Source organism: Brassica napus, chromosome C8 (genome assembly GCF_020379485.1).
Source record: "Brassica napus cultivar Da-Ae chromosome C8, Da-Ae, whole genome shotgun sequence".
NCBI lineage: Eukaryota > Viridiplantae > Streptophyta > Magnoliopsida > Brassicales > Brassicaceae > Brassica > Brassica napus.
Genome location: NC_063451.1, coordinates 29,575,955 through 29,595,991, shown reverse-complemented (window position 1 = coordinate 29,595,991; position 20,037 = coordinate 29,575,955). Strand labels below are relative to the sequence as shown.

The 20,037-nt window shown below is 38.6% G+C and overlaps 2 protein-coding genes and 2 pseudogenes across 2 annotated transcripts; 3 read left to right on the top strand and 1 right to left on the bottom strand.

The window, feature by feature from the left end:
- Positions 1 to 404: 404 nt before the first annotated feature.
- Positions 405 to 2,104, bottom strand: LOC106362308. The gene is made up of 2 exons (XM_013802184.1): positions 586 to 2,104; positions 405 to 502 (listed from the first exon to the last, which is right to left on the bottom strand). Exons 1-2 carry the CDS (start codon positions 2,102 to 2,104, stop codon positions 405 to 407), a joined length of 1,617 nt encoding a protein of 538 aa, XP_013657638.1.
- Positions 2,105 to 4,072: 1,968 nt separating this feature from the next.
- Positions 4,073 to 5,054, top strand: LOC106449293 (annotated as a pseudogene).
- A 426-nt stretch (positions 5,055 to 5,480) lies between these two features.
- LOC106449301 lies at positions 5,481 to 7,750 on the top strand (annotated as a pseudogene).
- Positions 7,751 to 15,748: 7,998 nt separating this feature from the next.
- On the top strand, positions 15,749 to 18,019 carry LOC106362315. The gene is made up of 2 exons (XM_013802195.1): positions 15,749 to 16,246; positions 16,292 to 18,019. Exons 1-2 carry the CDS (start codon positions 15,749 to 15,751, stop codon positions 18,017 to 18,019), a joined length of 2,226 nt encoding a protein of 741 aa, XP_013657649.1.
- Positions 18,020 to 20,037: the final 2,018 nt, after the last annotated feature.

Genomic DNA, 20,037 nt, shown 5'->3' with positions numbered 1-20,037 from the left:
AAAAAAATATACACATTAGTTAAAAAGACTATATTTTGAAATAAAATTCAAAATCATGCCATGATTGAGTTCTTCGCCATCTTTAGGATATTCTTCAAAGAAGTTTATCTTCTAATTCAGAAAAATCAAGTTCTCCTCCTTCTTCTTCCACAATCCAAAACTCAGTTTTATCAATTGACTCATAATCAACGGGATCATATGATCTTTTTGTCCCATACCTACGTAAAGAAACAATAGCATATTACCAAATGAATAATAACACACAAATATTTGTTATAAACTTCACAACTAACTAACCTGTTTTGTAAACGCAAGTTGTAGTGAACATATACAAGATCATTGAGTCTTTGATGCTCCAGATTGTTTCTTTTTTTGGTCTGAATGCGTTCAAAGACACTCCAGTTTCACTCACATCCCGATGAAGAAGCTGTTTGACTAAGGATTCGGATTGCAAGCTTTTGCAAATCAGGAATATCACAACCAAATAGTTTCCACCATTCATCTGTAAGTACAATAAAAATATATATTAGTAACTAACCAGAAGAAAACATGTTACATTGGCATATATTTAACGACATTACTTACCGGGTCGAGTCGTTTTGCTACAAGTAAGTGCCATTTCTCGATCTCTATAGCAACGAAAGGTTGATACCAACTTTGTTTCACTTAGACTGCCCTTCTGCTTCTCAATCAGATTTAGCACCCCTCTTGTAATCTCGGCTTTATCGCAGAAGTTCTTTTGGTCATACAAGAAGGCTGGATTCAAAAAATAAGCTGCAGCATAGATATCACTACGCAACATCCTATCCCACCTATTGTCAATGATCCTCGTATAAGACCTATAAAGAGGCTTTTCTTTCTTGAATATATTTTTGATGCCTAGCCGTGCCCTATACATCCCTTCATATACATAAGGCAACGATGGTTTCTCATCAGCATCACAAATACGCAACAAACGGATCAACGGAGTCATAATCTGCACAATCAAAAAGCACTCCTTCCAAAAGTCTTCATTAAAGATAAGCTGTTTCACAAGTTTTGCTTTCTCAGATCTTGAGATTTTTCTGAACTCCTCATCAACAACCATACTCTGCAAAATATCTTTATGGGCATGTAAACTTTGTAAAGCTATGAAACTTGTAGCAAACCGAGTTTCCCCAGGGCGAATTATCTCTCTCCAATCCGGCCTGTTTCTCAACCAGTTCAAAATATGCTTATGGTTATACACAAACACAGTGATCTTTGATGCATTGCTGGTTAAATTATGCACATGAGGCAGCTTTCCCACATCTTCTAATATCAAGTTAATGCAGTGAGCAACACACGGTGACCAGTATATGGTAGGATATCTTTCTACAAGCCTACCACCAGCAGCTTTGTAGTTAGGTGCGCTATCTGTCACCATATGGACCACATTTTGGGGTCCAATCATGTCCACAATCTCCGCAAATAGGTTGCACAAATTCTCTTCATTTGTACATATTCCTGAAGCATCAACAGACTTGATGAAAGTTATCCCCTTAGGACAGTAGACCAAAAAATTAATCAATGGCCTTTGCCTAGTATCTTTCCATCCATCTTCCATCAAAGTACAACCACTATCAGCCCATGTACTCCTAAAAGAGTCGATAATCAAAGAAACTTGCAGATTTGCATCACGTAGTAAACCAACCCTTAAAGCATGATAAGAAGGCCCTACATAACCATGACCCATGCTTGCAATTTTGCTGATCATAGGCTGATAGAACCTAGAATTAACTGCATTCATAGGCATACATACATCATAGAAAAATAATGCTATAGCCATATCAGCATCATGAACCTTTTCCTTACTTTGCAAGCATGATTTTATAGTTGGCTGTGTCTGATCTTCTAGACCCCTTTTAAAGTATGAGTTTACGTCCGTACCGACCTTTCTTTTCTGACTTGGAGGCACACAAACTTGAGTAGAACCTTCACCATCATCAACATTGTGAAGTTGCATATTCACTCCTCGCTTCTGTTTTGCTTTCTCCTCATTTTCTTTCAGTGATTGTCTCATTGTGTGTTGAACTTCTGGAGGAACCTTTGTGCATCCGTTTGTGCTTCCTTTCACTCCCACCATATGTTGTTTCATTCTATTGATTCCACCTCCATGATTAACCTTACCACAAAACTTACATGTAAGAATGGTTTTCCCATTTGAATCTAAAGTATGAGTGACATATGTCCATGCTAAATCTTGTTTTTGACGAGTGGAACGTTGTGATGGTTGTTAATGTTCTGTGTTTGAATTTGATGAAAGTGAAATTTCTTGATCATTATCTTCCATCCTAAGTACACTGCAAAAGTTTTGCAGAGACATCAAAGACACAAACATAAGTTTTTAATTATTAGTCTCACCCACAAAAATAATACCTTGAGATGTAGAAAATACCTTGTGACTTTGTGAGTCGTGAGATGCAACTTGCAGAGACGCCAACGACTCAAAAGTATAAGACGTCAAAGACGGCAATACCTTGGGAGTTGCAGTTTGTTAACAAGCCCTATTTAAAAAGGAAAAACTAATTATTTTTTAAACAAAATTTTGGTTTTAAACGAACCAGGGTGTTACCGGTTCGTTGGGTCAACGGTTCCCGGGTTTTTAACGGTTCAATATGGTTTTTTACTGGTTCAATTGTAGTTGGGTTTTGGCATCAACCCAACCCAGACTGATGTCCGGTTCGCGGTTGAACCCGGTCGGACCGCCGGTCCGGTCCGGGTTTAAAAACATTGAATATTACCAAGGGCTGCCACCAAAGATATCTTTATAACCAAATGAAAAAGTTCATCTTACTTTATTTGATAAGTGGTCAATTACTTTTCTATCTCAATCAAATAATTCAAAACCCAACAATTTTTATGTACTACACTACTTACAATAATTTCCATAATTTATGTCAGACGCAGATTATAAAAACAATCACCCCTTTAGTAATTATATTTAAATCTCCTCTTATTCGCACATATAAATTTCGTAAACTGCATATTTATACAATACAATACATTAATACACTAGAAGTAAACTACATAGTCGATTGGTTGGACTGTAACTGTAGAATTTAGTATGTATGATTTTTTTACTTACTGTAAGAGATGAGCTTTAAAATTTATAGCGACAACAATATATTTTTTACAGCAAAACAGATGGGGCTTTAGAAAATAAAAATTTTGCAGCCATTTTTTTTATTTTTTTGGATGTAGCTTTAAAAATTAATATAAAGCATGATTTGAAATTTTAATGATTGTAGATAAAAATTAAAGCTAAAGTCAGCTCCTACAACGCAACCAATCATCCTCATAACCAAACAAATGTCCACAATGCTGTCCGAACAAAGCACCACATAAAATATACAAAACGAAATACACATGTTAATAGATCAGATAGCACACCGCTTGAAATGCAACTTCAAACTGATCGCAAGGGACAACTTGATATTCAGGGTAAGCCTTACCGGCGGCTGCCTCGGAGTAAGCTCCGGGAATGCCTTGACACGCGATGCCTGGGGATCAGTGCATGGGAGCCAGGGAAAGATCACTGACGTTAAGAGCAATGCTAGACCATGATTAAGATATCACTTAGTGGATTCAATATCATTTTGAATACAAAGTATTTAACTTATACGACCATAATGAAGCCCCTAACATTTTTCACATCCATGAGATGGACAAAGCACGTGAAGATTGTTAATACTTTAAGAAGATGAACGAATTAGTTGTCATCATTCAAACAAGATAATCACAAAACAAACACGTGCATTTACGTGTTTCCTTTTAGAACACCGATTTTATTTTATGTTTTAAGTTAAACTATATTTACTTTAGTACAACTATCAGCTATTTATTCAATTTTTATTACATTAATCTATGAAAACTACTTATGATATTTCTCTTTGGCCTAACAATTAGAAAACAAAGTAATATACTATTCTCGCTAACCACTATCAAATGGATAAGAAAACAATTTTGAACTGATTAGGGAATAAAACTTACGAATCCGGCGCCACTAGTTTGGAATAAAATAAACCTGAAGGCTAAGTAACGACCACTGAAGATGGAAGAAACGCGTGTACCCAACCTCATTGGTCAGTTTTTAGACAGACATCAACGAGTGACTAGTCTCATTATGACACAGTTTGTTAAACTCCATTCACTTCAAAAAGTCTCCATTGTTCTTAAAAATTTGCTAAAAACCCATCTCGACTCTCTTTCTCCTTTGATCATATACTCTCTCGAGTTGCCTCTCTGTTTCTCTCTCTCTCTCTCTCTCTGCCCATACATGGAAGACGGAGATTCTAACCAAGAACATCCACAACCTCTTACCACGAACCACGACGCCACCTCTCCCAAGAAGCCATCCACTTCCTCCGTCGTCGTTGACAAGCTAAAACGCGATGAATGGAGCGAAGAGCAGTGTCGAGTCTACTCGAAGCCTACGAGACGAAATGGGTACTCAGGAACAGAGCCAAGCTCAAGGGCCAAGACTGGGAAGACGTGGCTAAACACGTGTCTTCACGCGCTAGCCACACCAAGTCTCCCAAGACTCAGACGCAGTGCAAGAACAAGATCGAGTCCATGAAGAAACGGTACCGTTCTGAGTCTGCCACTGCCAACGGATCATCTTCTCCGTGGAAATGCTTCCACCTCTGTCCACCTTCAGCCTCAGCCTGTTTTGCCTCTGAATTGCTCTGCTCCTTTGCTCTTACTCGAACCTCCGTCGCTGGCGGTGACTCATCCGCCGCAGCAACCTCCTGCTGCTCAGATGTCTCACGGATCCAACGGCGTCGGCACGGTTAAGGTCACTAACCAATCTTTTCACTTTTTTTTTGTTAATTTCAGAGTTTTCCAATAACTAATCGCCTCTCTCGAGATTGGGTCTTAAATCTTCTCTCTTTTTTTTTTTATTTTTTTTGTCTTACGAGTGTTGGAAACTCTTCTCTTCTGTGTTTACTGATACAGCTGCCAGCGACATCCACATTCACAAGAATCTCTCTCTTTTTCTAGGGTTTCTAAAAGCTTCAGTTTCTCTTGCAGGTAGTTTCTAAAAGCTTCAGTTTCTCTTGGTTTTGATTCTTGATTTTCTAAGGTTGATCTGCCCTGCATTTTGTTTCCTGTTTTATTTTATTTTCTCCCTTTTATTTTTGAAGATTGTCACATTAAGATGAGAGATGAAATCATCAAAAAGACCAACCTTTTATGTATGTAATAATTGATCTTCTCTGTTTTTAAGTCACTGAGCTGAGCTTAGACAACTTTTTACTCTGCATTTTTCATTCACCTTCGAACTAGGGTTTCTGTACAACCAAATTAATCTCGATTACACAATTACTGAAATGGGTTTCTTTCAGTTCGTGACGAAAAGAAAAACACTTTGCCTTTATAAAGAATTTGACTTTAATCCTCGGAAGTTTGTTGCTTTCGAAACTGTTAATAATAAAAATGAGTTTGGTACAATGGATTATATGTTTTAACCTCTCCTCCACTCAGATTTCTCCAAAGTCTTTTTAAAAAACTCCACCTTACACCAATGCTTTATTCTATTTTATTTTTTCCTCTAAAATAATTAACTCTATAATAGAGTTGGATATTGCTCCAAAGGTACTCTATTTTAGAGTGAAAAATAGAGTAATGAACAAAAAATAAAAAAAATTACTCTATATATAGAGTAAAAAATAGGTTTACACTATTATAGAGTAGAAAATAGAGTATCATTAGAGCATTTTTACTCTATATAGAGGAGAAAATAGAGTGGGTTGGAGATAGCCCTTACACGACTCTTCTTCCTCTGCTTCTATTTGTTTTTTTATTTTTTTATTTTTTGCAGGAACTCATTTTCCGACCAAATTCACCGAGTTAAAGACATCACAGTAATAAAATCTCTTCAAATTCACTAAACATGGCGGTTTATTACCCAAGTAATGTCAATTGTTACCAGCAAGACCCAATCTATCTCAACCATCATCATCACCAACAACAACCTTCCTCCTCATCCTCTGCCGCCGCATCTTTCGTCGGCGGCGAAGAGAATGTTCGAAACGAGATGGATTTCATTCCACCAACGGGTATTCAAAATCTCAACGGAGACGTTCCCGTTCCGAGCAGCGAGTTAACCTTCGGCGACGGTCAAAGACTATCTCTAAGCCTCCTCGGCACTCAAATCTCTCTTCCTTCTTTCACTATCAGCAATACCAATCGGGTTTCACCACAAATACTCCAATCTCGGTTAAGGAAACGCCGCCGTTTAGCAAAGAGATGTTGCTGTTGGGTCAATCTGATCCTTCAACCGGTTCAAAGTTTGCTCGAAGAAGTGGTTAGTGTCGAGAAAGAGATAAGCCAGATGAGGAAGAAGAAGAAAGGTGAAGACTTTAACAGTAGTGCAAAGGAGACAGAAAGTGGAGGGGCATTGGTGGTGAGATATCGATAGAGTTATCTACAATGGAACGTCAAGAGCTTCAGAGCAAGAAGGACAAGCTTTTAACAATGCTTGATGAGGTAATTATTTAACTAACTCTCATCTCTTATAACTTAGTTAATTAACTTAACTCACATCTTCTTGTGGTTGTGTTAATTGTTGTAGGTAGATAAAAGATATAACCAATATTACCATCAAATGGAAGCATTAGCTTCATCATTTGAGGTAGTAGCTGGATTTGGGTCAGCTAAGCCTTACACATCAGTTGCTCTCAACAGAATCTCTTGCCATTTCCGCTCTCTTCGCGACGCAATTAAGGAACATATTCAGGTTATCAGAGAGAAGCTTGGGGAGAAAGGAGGAGAGTTGTCATTGGATGAGCAACAAGGAGGAGAGAGAATACCGATATTGAGGTATTTAGATCAAAGGTTGAGACAGCAGAGAACTTTCCATCAACAGATTGGAATGGTTAGACCTTCTTGGAGACCTCAAAGAGGTCTCCCTGAAAGCTTTGTCTCTGGGCTTCGCGCTTGGCTCTTTGAGCATTTCCTTCATCCGTATGTGTTTCCTTCTCTCACAAGTCACATCCTTTATGTTTTCGTATTACAAAACATTTTAAGAGAGTTTATGTTTGTTATATGTAGATACCCGAAAGAATCTGAGAAAATGATGCTTGCAAAGCAGATAAGACTGTCCAAAAACCAGGTAACCTGAGCTTTTTTTCTGTCTTTATCTTTGTGTTCTGCTTGAACCACTCTGTGTGTAATGTAATTAGGTTGCTAATTGGTTCATAAACGCGAGAGTTCGTCTATGGTGATGATGCCTCTGAGTTACTAACTTCCAAGTCTCCCAACAGCACCAACCAAGAAGACTCCTCCTAGCAGCAGCAGCAGCCGGAGAACAAAACAAATGTTGCCTTCTCATCAGAACCTAAACCAGGCTGTACTTCAGCCAATGAAGATGACCCACAGCTACATCAGATGAACCGGTCAGCTGATTATGATAGTCTAATGAACTATCACGGGTTTGGTGTTGATGATTACAGTTACATAGACGGAAACAACCAGCAGGAGAGCAGATTTTCCAATGGCCATCACTTGCACGACTTTGTCGTTTGAACAGAGGACATGATTCTTGAGGCGCAAGAAATGTGCTGTCTTGCATTTTTATAGGTAGGCATATAACACACACATCTGTGGTTTTTGTGTATAGAGTAGTACACTTGTAACGCAAGTATTTGATTATGTGTGTATAAGATTTACGGTGGTATGAAGAATTATGAACAACCGCTTCATTTTACAACGGAGATTAACTTTTTGACTTTAATTTTAATTTGGGCTATATCATATTTATATGGGCCTAATGCCCAATTGTTGACGTTGACTATCGACGAACCTACGAAACAGTCTCCTAGATCCCACTGATGTCACTATCAATCAACCTTATCCATATCTGACAAAAGTGTCGTACACATGGCATTACGATTAATTTATTCGGCTACGGTTACTTGATGACTTGTCGAATTTTTATGAGTACTTCACATACAAGTGAATTCTCATTTTTATCCTTCTCCATGAACATAAGCAAAAATGCAAGAAGTTAATTAAAAGGGTAAATTAGTCAATTGACACGACAATAGAGTTTTTCTTTGTGTAGGCCAAATGGTCAGTCGTGTCTAATAGATATAATAGAGTTCGATATATTGAGCAACATGATGCAAGCTGTTGATGAAGAACGGTATGATGAAGCAGGTAAGGCTAGGCTCTCTGCCTCTCACTGACTCCTCATGAAACCGTTTGAAAGAATCAAAGATCAGTGAGCTTGTTTGGTTACAATGATGTTGCAGCTGAGTACAGAGAAATGCTTGGTTACTTCCAAGCAAAACACAAATTAAGGAAATACAATTGATAGGTATGCTAAGATAAAAAAAGCTCATCTACCTTGGCTAAAACGCAACCAAAGTGGTGGAAGAGACGCTTGCAAATTGCAAAAGAAATAATATCTTTCGTGCGATGGAGGAAATATTGGAGAATACTTTGTTCTCTATCTACACTTTGTGTACGTAGTAAATTCCCGTATATAAAAGACGAAATGAAAAAAAATGAGTGTAGCATGATCGTGAAATCAGTGTGATACATGTCTTCTCAAATATGGGAAAGTAACTAAGCATACTCTAGTTAGATTTAATGTTTTAGTGATAAATCTACTTGTGGTCTTAGTCTAATAGTTTAACTAATCTGTAAAACTAAAGAGGAAGGCGGTTTGGGAGTTAGATCCTTGAAGGAAATAAATTGGGTAAGCGGTCTCAAACTGATCTGGAGAATTCTATCCTCTCAATCCTTGTGGGTTAGTTGGATTAAAAAATACCTCATCAGGAAGGGGTCCATATGGACGGTGAAAGAGAGCACTCAGAGTGGTTCTTGGATGTGGAAGAAGATTTTGAAGTGTTGAGAATCAGCAAAGCTATTCTATCGGGTTGAAGTTAGGAATGGGAAGGAAACTTATTTTTGGCATGAGAAGTGGTCTTCGTTGGGTTGTTTGATAGATGTCCTAAGATATGGAGGTCATATCGATTTGGGTATTCCACTTAACGCAACTGTGGAGGATTGTAGAGATCATAGACGAAGGCATCATCGAGTAACCCTTTTGAATAGAGTGGAGATTGAGATTGAGAAATACAAAGCAAGCTTGGTACAGGAGGAGGATATGTCCTTGTGGAAAAATGAGGACGGAAGATATAAAAAAATATTTTCCACTCGAGAAACATGGAAAATGATCAGAGAGAAGTATCAGTTTTGTGATTGGTATAAAGCAGTCTTGTTCAAATATGCAACGCCAAAGTTCTCTTTTATTCTTTGGATTGCTATGAATGGAAGATTATCAACAGGAGAAAGGATGAGAGGATGGAATGTGAATGTAGATACTTCTTGTGCTCTGTGTCAGGAACCAATGGAGACCATGAAGCATATGTTCTTTGAATGCTATTACTCAGCACAGATATGGGAAACTCTAGTAAAGGGGGTGATGAGAGATGAGTATACATGGGATTGGGAGAGACTTATCAGACTACTGTCTGGAGGATCGGATTGGAACAGAGTAAAGCTGTTTATAATGAGATATGTGTTTCAATCCACAGTTGACACTATCTGGCGTGAAAGGAACTTAAGAAGACATGGTGAATCCCCATCTCCGAGTACCGCTATTGGTTAAGAGGATTGACAAAAACATGAAAAACAAGCTTACAGTTATTCAGAAGAAGGGAGATAAAGATTTTGAGGAAGAGATGGTTACTTGGTTTAGCACAAGATTGATTTGAAGCTTTGTTATGCGTAGAGGAAAATTTGAAAATTAGGAAAAATTTGTTCTATTTTCATAAACTCTAAAATAGGAAGCACTTGTTTGTAACAAGGTATTTTTTCTTTGAATTAAATTTAACATTCAATTCAAAAAAAAGTTTAACTAAGGATTTATTAATAATCTTACATCAGAAAATATGAATTTGAGTTAAAAAAATATAATTTATCATTAATTATGTAAATTAATGGTTAAAATTTTATAAAAGGTTTTTAGTATGGTATAAGAGCAGCTACATCCACTAGTATTTAAAGTGTAGTTTCTTATCACCAAAATAATAATATTATAGCATTATGTAATTAGTTTTAGAAGATTGAGTTATTGATGGAAAGACACATGACATTAGAAGTGAATAGATTGTTCTTAAAATTGGGAAACAAATATTTTGTGACTCTCTCTCTTATTTTCTTTTTATTTTTCAGTTTCTTTTAGAGTTTAGATACCCTTTACGAATTTCATTTGGAGTTGCTCTTAAGCAGAATATAGTACAATTAAAACTGCCAAACAATCATAAAACAAAGAGATGTATACTGTTATAGAATTTTTTTATAATATTTTCGTAATCTATAGTAATATAAATAAGTAAAAAAGTAGATGAAATTTGCATTGAGATTTTATTTTGCATTGAGATTTTATTTTAATCAAGTCCTTCGTTGAACCTGCTTGTGGCTTTGGATTCTGTAATTGAGGTCAAAAAGAAAAAAAGGGAAAAAGAAAAAAAAAAAGGTGGGTTGTGACATGATTCGTATAATGTATGGTCCTGCATGTTAGAAAAAGGGATGCATCGTCGATCGCCCATGGTTATATGACCAAACAAAGGACTCGTCACAAATTTCAGGTACAGTTTGTTCACCTCTTTTACTAGTAACTACCGGTGTCCGCGTTGCGCGCTGAATATTGTTTTGTTATTGATAAGAACATGATTTTTTGGATAATGTAATTATGTTGTCGTTTTTATTTTTTAAGAGCATTATTTGGTGTTTTAAATGTGTTATGTAGTAGTAGGTGATAAGTTAATATATTTTGTGTTTGTTTTTTTGAATAATGTGTTATTGTGTGTACAGTACTTGTTAATAGTGAAGTGAACCTCTAACGTAAAAGAATATTGAATTTCAATAACTTTGCATCTACGCATTTGTTGATTAATTCTAAGATTAACGGTTTTAAAATTAAAATTGTATTATATTTTTTCATATTTTTGAAAATTAAAACTTTTAAGATATTTTTTGTCATCTTCCCATATTTTGACTTGAGCCGTCACCGTCTATGTAGTTCGTTACCTTTCTGGTGTGCGGTGCTTCTCACCATTACCGGAAAAAGACTCACTTCTTTCTCTTGTTTTTCTTTGGATTCTTCACCTCTGAGATTATATGGTATTTGTTGTAGATCAGATTTCTGAGTTTTCAGTTGTTCGGTTGATTGTCACGGTATTGTAGGCTGTTCCAGTCAATATTGATTGCTCATCTTTTTCATTAGATTTCAACTGATGTTAGGAATTGTATCTCCTTGGTTGGGTCAGAGTTTAGTCGTCTTTGATGTTTTATTCCTCGTCGTTGGCTTACCGTCAATAGTCTTTGCTCGCCTTGGTTTTCAAGATCTAGTTTTTGGTGTTCTCACTTCTATGCTCTCTTTCATAGCTCTTGGGCGGCTCCATAGTTTGCTGATTTCGTTTCGTCTCTCTTTCCCTCTCTATTCTCGCATCTCTTTGCAGCTTTCATCGCATCTCTGGTGGCTCTCCCTTTCACCATGTTTGCCACTCGAGGTTTAGATAATGTTTTCGTTCGTGTATGCTATGTGGGCTTGGAAGGTAATTTTTGGTCTCAAGTTTAGTTTCTGATTTTTTGGTGGTTGTCTTCCATTCTCCCTTCCTAAAGTTGTTTCTTTTCTTTCCATGTTTCCTTTGGTATAGGTGTGCGGAGTTAGTCTCTTGGAGATTTGGTCTTTTCTATCCAGAGCTTTGTGTTTTTTCACTGGCATGGTCGTCTTGTATGCTCGTGTTTAGTTTATGAGATGTTTCTTACCTTTTAGCTACTGGTTGTGAATCCGGTGCTTTAAGCATATATCTTTCTGATTCTTGGTGGCTTTGGCCTTTCGATTATTATTCTCCATATGGCTCGTTTTCTTGGTTATTTGTGTTGGTGCTCTAATATCTTATTCTTAGTTTGATTATCTTATGATATTAATAGTGAAATAAATATATAATTTGTAAATAAAATAAGAAAAATTAGTAAAAAAATAATAAAATGGTGAAAGTTTATGTATTTTTAGTTATTAATAAATTTAAAATTTAAAATATATTTATATTATTTTATTTATTTCGGACCAATAAGTGCGAGAAAGATTAGATAGTACACAATTAGAAATTTATGGAGTAAATTGTAATAATTTAAAAGAAGAAGGATTTAAAATACAAAAAAAAACATGAAGACACATGTCAACAAACCCTCCTTCCACATGTCATAAGAAGGAAAAAAAGCCAACTTTATATATATAGATCTAATACAACCTCCCCTAAAAATAAGGAATCATGCATGGCAATGCCACACACAACAATCGTGTTTTTTTTGCTGTGAGTTGCAAATACATTGAATTAGGCTCAGCCAAGCTTTAACAGAATGTGAATCGATTCTTGAAATAGTACTATATGCTTTGACATAACAAGAAATATTAGTTAGGCCATGTGAAGTGTCTATCAAACTAAAGTTGATCTATAAAACTAAACGAAACTTAGAGAATATGAAAGAGACTACATTTTCCAACCACAATCAAAACAATAAAAGAGGTTATTCTTTGTACTATGAGGTTAAGAATCCAACCAAATTGTACCAAACTTGAAACGTATGATGATCCTAGTTTTCGAAATTTTTCACGTTGTGTAATTACGAGAGCTATCAACGGTTGGAGCACAATGGTTAGGATAAATTTTCCGCAAGAAAATGCTAAGAGCCAATAGTCCAACGCTGGGAACCGACAACTTCTCTGGAGTTTCCAGCACTGATACCGTTTTGGATCAAAGTACAAGGGATTCCGGTACATCTCTGGAAAGAAGGAACAGTTAAGCAAATAGGAAAAGATATTGGAGGCTACGAGGGAGCTGAAATCACCAACCTATCAATCCGAATGAGAGTTCAGATAAATGGAAGACTACCACTTATCAAGCATACAACCTTAGAACTCCCAAATGGAGATGAAGTTGTAGTCACGCTGGTTTATGAACGACTGGAGAGACATTGCACCACATGCTTCAAGTTAGACCATGAGGAGCGAGATTGCTTGGAAGCAAAGGCGCAGAGGAGAGCCCTAGCTGAAGCCTCGGAGGCAAAAGATAATTTGAAGGAGAACCAGGGATCGCCTCATAACAAAGACGAGACTTGGAGGGAATTTGAATTTTTCCAATTCTCCTCTTCAGGGCAACAAGGGGGCAGGGACAGAAGGAACTACAACCCTAAGCGACGTTACGCTCACGACCACAGACGTGGCCAGACGGGCCCTGGGAGCGAGAATGCGTATAGATGTCAAGGACGCCCACGTGGAGGCACTGACTCTGGAAGGTCGCAACATCAAAGTTGGGAGAGAAGAGATAACTACTCTAGAAATTACTCTAACCGCCAAATGATCTACCGAGAGGTACAAAGCAAAGCTCTGGCTGCTGGGAGCCGTAGAAGGGGTTCCTCAGGGCCCCAGCGGGAAAAAAATCATGAGAGCACAATCTCTCCGGCTCAAATTGGAACTTCTGTAAGGGGGGCTCCCCTTCGGAAGGAAAACACGGATTTGACTAATCATCAAACACCAAATGATGTTGCTTTACCTCAGGAGGCGGTTGAGGAAGCCATGGGGGAACTAAGGGAGGTAATGACACAATACACTATCTGTGTGGACCCATCGGAGAGTGCGGCCAGGAGGGAGAGACTCAAACTGGCAGAGGAACATGGAAAAATTGAACAAACTGCAATAAATATGGTCCGAGCTTCCTTGGCAACTCAGCATGGAACCCTCCTACTGAAGAGAACGTAGAACCCAATGAACGTGTTCTGGTAAGACAAAGATTGGGCCCCCCACCTTCAGTCAAGCAAAGATTAGGCCCGCTCCCCATGGAAATGGCATCAGACCTACCTAATGCAACCCCCATTGTCAAGAGAAAATCGGGCAGACCACCAGGGCCAAGGAGGGTGGCTGGAAGCCCCAAAGGCATAGCTGGAGCAAGTGCGAAAAAACGCCTAGTCCAACAGACCAAACCAGCATGTCGCAGACGGCTCCAGACTTCAAAATATGGTGTATCACCAAACAAGAAAGGAGTACAAAGCAGACCAGGGCCCTCAAAGCCACAGACGGGGGATACTTCTAGCACAAGTGACTACGAGAACCAACCAATCTGTAACCTCGTACCGGCGATCAAGAAGAGGAAGAAGACGGATTTTCAGAATCCGTCACTTCCCGGTCCTTAAAGATAATGAGCTGGAACTGTCAAGGGTTGGGGAATCACTTGAAAGTCCAGAGGATACGGGAGATCAGTCGCACTATATCTCTGGACATCTTCTTCATTATGGAATCAAAAAACCCCACAGCGGTTGTACTGGAAAAAATTGAGCACTTGGGCTATGATTTTCACTACCTGGTTCCACCGAAAGGACATGGAGCAGGAGGATTGGGTCTATTTTCGAAAGAAAAGATTACTCTTGATGTTTTAGATGCAACCCCCAACCTTGTAGACACTTGCATAAAGTATGAAGGAAAAATATTTTTTGCTTCATTTGTCTATGGCCACTCTGATTACATTCAACGTAGACCTCTCTGGAACCATCTTACCGCACTGGCTGTAGCACGAGAAGCACCATGGTTCATAACAGGCGATTTTAACGACCTCCAATGCAACGACGAAAAAGTTGGTGGACCAGTCGGAGCTTAGGGCTCTTTCAGCGACTTGAGGTCTTTTTACGCTGAAAGCGATCTCTATGACCTTCAACATTCCGGCAACCCCCTCTCCTGGCGAGGACAAAGAGGAGAACATTTCGTTAGATGTCGTCTTGACAGAGCCGCAGCAAACTCTAGCTGGGCAGAGAGGTTTCCGACAGCTAGAAGCATGTATATGGAGTATGAAGGATCAGATCATAAACCGCTACTATCCATCTTCGAACCAGGAAGGAAGAAAGCTAAAGGCATCTTCCGCTACGATAGGAGACTGAAAAACAATCCAGAGGCTTCACAAGTTATTCTTGAGGCATGGAAAGAGGGTACAAACAAATCAGTATCGGAACGGATTGCAAGTGTAAGGGGAGCCCTTTCGCTATGGCACAAAGAAAAGAACTTGAACAGCAAAATAAAGATCCCAGACAATGACGTTAACCTGATACAAACTATCACTGAAGGTCTACAGAAGGCGTACGCTGATGAAGAAGCTTACTGGAAGCAGAGAAGCCGTCTTCTATGGCTGAAACTTGGAGACCGAAACTCAGGGTACTTCCACGCTGCTACGAAGAATAGAAAGCGAGCAAATACTTTCTCGGTCATAGAAGATGAAGAGGGGAAAATGGTTTACAAAGAATGCCATATATCTACGGTGATTGTTGGATACTTCCAGAAGCTCTTCACAAGCGTGGCACGAGAAGGTTTCATATAGTGGAACAAGCGCTGGAACCCAAAGTGTCAGTGGAGGAAAACGAGGAACTCATTGCGATCCCCAATGCGAGCGAGATCAAGGCAGCTATATTTTCAATCCACGCAGATAAGGCCCCGGGGCTGGACGGGTTCTCCGCAAGTTTTTTCCACTCTAACTGGGAGGTCATTGGAGCTGACATCGTGATGGAGATCCAATTTTTCACTACCGGAACTGTCCCACCAAAGATCAACGATACCTTTATCCGCCTTATCCCGAAGATCCAAAACCCGCAAACGGTTGCAGACTATAGGCCCATTGCACTTTGAAATGTATACTATAAGATAATCTCGAAAATTCTAACGAAGAGGATGCAGCCGCTTCTCCCACTGGTGATCTCAGAAAACCAGTCCACTTTTGTCCAGGGAAGAGCCATATCGGATAACGTTCTCATTACACACGAAGTCCTCTACTATCTCAAGACGTCCAAGGCGAAAAAGCGAATCTCAATGGCGGTGAAAACTGACATGAGCAAGGCTTATGATAGACTTGAGTGGGAATTCATACAGAGAGTGCTGTTGCGGTTGGGGTTCCACGCAACATGGGTGCAATGGATCATGGCCTGTATTACTTCTGTTACTTACGCCTTCCTCATCAACGGCTCGTATAGAGGAAGAGTTAAACCGAGTAGGGTAATCCGCCAAGGAGACCCGCTATCACCTTACATATTCATTATATGTAGTGAAGTTCTCTCGGGGCTATGTAACAAAGCTCAATCACAAGGCATATTAGAAGGCATCAAGGTGGCAAAAGGATGTCCTCGCATCAACCACCTCCTCTTCGCCGATGATACGATGTTCTTCGTCAAGGCAACCAAAGAAAGCAGCGAAGCATTGGGACTAATACTGAGATAGTACGAACTAGCCTCAGGCCAAACGATAAATGCCAACAAGTCTTCGGTTACTTTCTCGGCCAAAACCCCATACGCTTTCAAGACGATCATCAAGGAGAAGCTCCAAATCCAAAGAGAAGGCGGTGTTGGGAAGTACCTCGGACTACCAGAGCAATTCGGACTACGGAAAAAAGATTTGTTTGCGTCCATAGTTGAGAGGATCAAACAGAAAGCAAAGGGGTGGTCGAATCGTTTCCTATCAACTGCCGGAAAGCTCACGATGCTGAAGAGCGTGCTTACTCTGGTTCCGTCCTTTGCGATGACATGTTTCAAACTTCCTCAATCTCTATGCAAAAGAATCCAATCTGCACTCACGAGGTTCTTTTGGGACGGTAAGGATGAAACCCGCAAAATGGCATGGGTCTCGTGGTCGACGATGACCAAACACGCAGCGCAAGGGGGCTTAGGACTCCGAGACATACAATGCTACAACGATGCTTTCCTAGCTAAACTGAGCTGGCGACTTACCCAACACCCAAAAAGCCTCATGGGGCGGGTCCTTCTGGGTAAGTATTGCACCACAGAGAGCTTCTTAGACGTTGCAGACAAAACTACTGAATTTCATGGATGGCGTGGAATTTTGATTGGCCGGGATCTGTTAAAGACAAGCACTGGATGGGCAGTGGACGACGGTAGCTCAATTGAGGTCTGGAATGAGGACTGGTTGAGCTCTACCCAACAACTCCGACCGATGGGACCGGCTACGGAACAACTGAGAGGGCTGAAAGTTGCGGAGCTTATCGACCAAAATAGAGGGGATTGGGACAGAGAAAAGATCCAGAACATCATCCCCCACTGCGAAGAGCAAATCCTAAACATCAAACTCAGCAAAGAGGGCGTACCAGATAAGATCATCTGGCTCAAAAACATCACATGGGATTATACAACAAAGTCTCGGTACTGGACAGCCGTTGAACTTATGGAGCGAAACGCGGGAACCCCTCAACAGATGAATTTCGACTGGACAAAAGGGGTTTGGAAACTTCATGTGGCACCAAAGATCAAACTCTTCTTATGGAAGACCTTCCAAGGCGCCTTACCAGTGGGAGAACGGCTCGCGGCCAGGAACATTGCAGTCGACACAAAGTGCAAGAGATGTGGCCAAACTGAATCTATCCATCATCTATTTTTTCAATGTGAGTTTGCAAAGAGAGTGTGGGATTTTGCTCCTTTCACCTCACCTATGGATAGCAGCGGATTGATAGATTTAGCTATTAACTGGCTGAACCTGGTGGATTTAAAATGCTTACCCCCGACCGGGATTCCGTCGGAGGGACTCACACCTTGGATTATGTGGTCGATCTGGATTGCAAGAAACAACCTTCTGTTTAACCAGAAGGCCTCCTCGCCGGAAGATGTGATATCCCGAGCAATCTCCTCTGCGCGGGAATGGCTGGAAGCTCAAGAACCACCTACGAAAGGGCAAGGACAACACGTTGAAGTAGAGCTACCACTGACGAATTGCTACAAGGTTCAGACAGATGCAGCATGGCGAGAAGACTTAAGAGGCGCAGGACTAGGCTGGACTATCACCAAAAATGCGGAACGCTCAGACTTTGGAGCTCACTGCTTCTATGTCTCATCACCTCTGATCGCCGAAGCACTCGCGCTAAGGGAAGCTCTATGCAAATGCAAGGAACTGAACCTGCAACGCTTTATCTGTGAAACTGACTCAACGCAGCTGATATAAGCAATCAAGACGCAGAAGCCACCACTTGAAATCTATGGAGTCCTATCTGATATTTTTAAGTTGATACCTTATTTCGCGGTGATCTGCTTCAAATGGATACCAAGAGGTAAAAACAAATTGGCAGATGCCTTAGCAAAGCATGCTTTATTAGCTGTTTCTAATGTAATGAACTCTGCCCGTTTAGGGCTTTAAGTTTTAATGAAAGTTGGTGTTACAAAAAAAAAAAAAAAAAATATTAGTTTCAGTTTCGATTCTACGAAAGTTCGTTTTTAGACACCCTAACTGAATGCCATAGACCATGTCTCTACTGTGGAACAGAAAAATAAAACGTGACAAAATTAATAATGTGTTCTCTCACAAGTTCTCCACAAATATTTGTCTTGAGGAATAGTTCGAATAATATGTTCCACGAATCATATGCCATGTGATGTAAGTGATAACAAGTCAAATCATCTGGTATATATTTTAATTCGGATATTTATTCGATATATTTTAATATCTTAGATTTGAGACCTTTACATACTGTTCTCGTATATTTCGAAGGATTGAGTGATGGCCTCTGTCTTGTGTTGATCATTCGAGTTCTTTACAAGCTCGGTGGGTTCGTCGTATGTGTTGACATTATTAACCCTAATATTTTTTTTACAAAAAGATATATAGTGCCATAAGATGTTGTTCATACAAGACAAAATACATGCGAAGTGACCTAAAGGTTTTTTTTCTTGCCTACCTTAAAAACTCGAAAAGACATATAAACAATATAAATTCAACAATATCATGCAGTCGATTTAGACAAATCCTGAGGCGTGTTAGTTGAAATCAATCTGTAATTGTAGTTTTCTGCTAGTATACAATTACTCGAAATCTCAGTATTGGGTTGAGTTTTTTTTGTTAATAAGATTATGTTACTAAAAATATGAGTTTTACTGTATAGTATTAGTGTTAGCTGTCTATACACAAAGTTGACAGCCGAGTAACACGATTCCTCCATTGATCCGTGGCATTAAGTTTAGTTTATCATAGTTTACTAGTGTTTGGTCAAATTATAAAATTTGTTTTGAAGACCTAATAAGTTCGTATTAAAAACGTTAGAGCTTGAGTTAACTAGTGTCAACTGTAAAAACTCATCCTAGAATAGAAGTTGATTGTTAACAACTTAATTACTCCTACCTACTATTAATCAATAATACACGAGAAATTCTTGGGTTCACCCCATAGGATGAACCTTTAGATTCACTAACCAATAGTGTTTGAGTATTTGATATTTGATATCTTTTAAAAAAGGAAACAAAATTGAATTTCCAAATAAGATTATATTTTTAAAATAAAACAATAAATTAACATAAAAATAGTTACAATAAATAAATATTGTTAAACCGTTAGCAAAATACTAAATCATATACCCTAAATCCTAAACTCCAAACCCTAAATTATAAACCTTAAATCTTGGATAAACCGTAAACCATTGGAAAATTTTAAACCCTAAATCATATATTAAAAACTAAATCTTAATAACACTAAACCCTAAACCCTAATCACTAAACCCTAAAACCTAATCACTAAACCCTAAACTCTTAGATAAACCCTGAACCATTGGATAAATCATAAACTCTAAATAAAAAATATTTAAAATTAAATCCTAAAGTTTATGATTTATCCAAGGATTCAGAGTTTACCCAATGGTTTAGGGTTTAGTGATTAGTATTTAGGGTTTAGTGTTATTAAAATTTAGTTTTTAACGTATGATTTAGGGTTTAAGATTTTCCAACGGTTTAGAGTTTATCCAAAGTTTAAGGTTTAACGTTTAGGGTTTAGAGTTTAGGATTTAGGGTATAGGGTTTAGTATTTTACTGAAGACTTAACAATATTAATTAATTTATTTTTTGTAACTATTTTTATGTATTTTTATGTATTTTATTTTAAAAATATAATCTAATTTGGATATTCAATTTTATTTTCTTTTTTAAAAAATATCAAATATCAAATACTCAAACACTATTGGCTGGGGAACCTAGAAG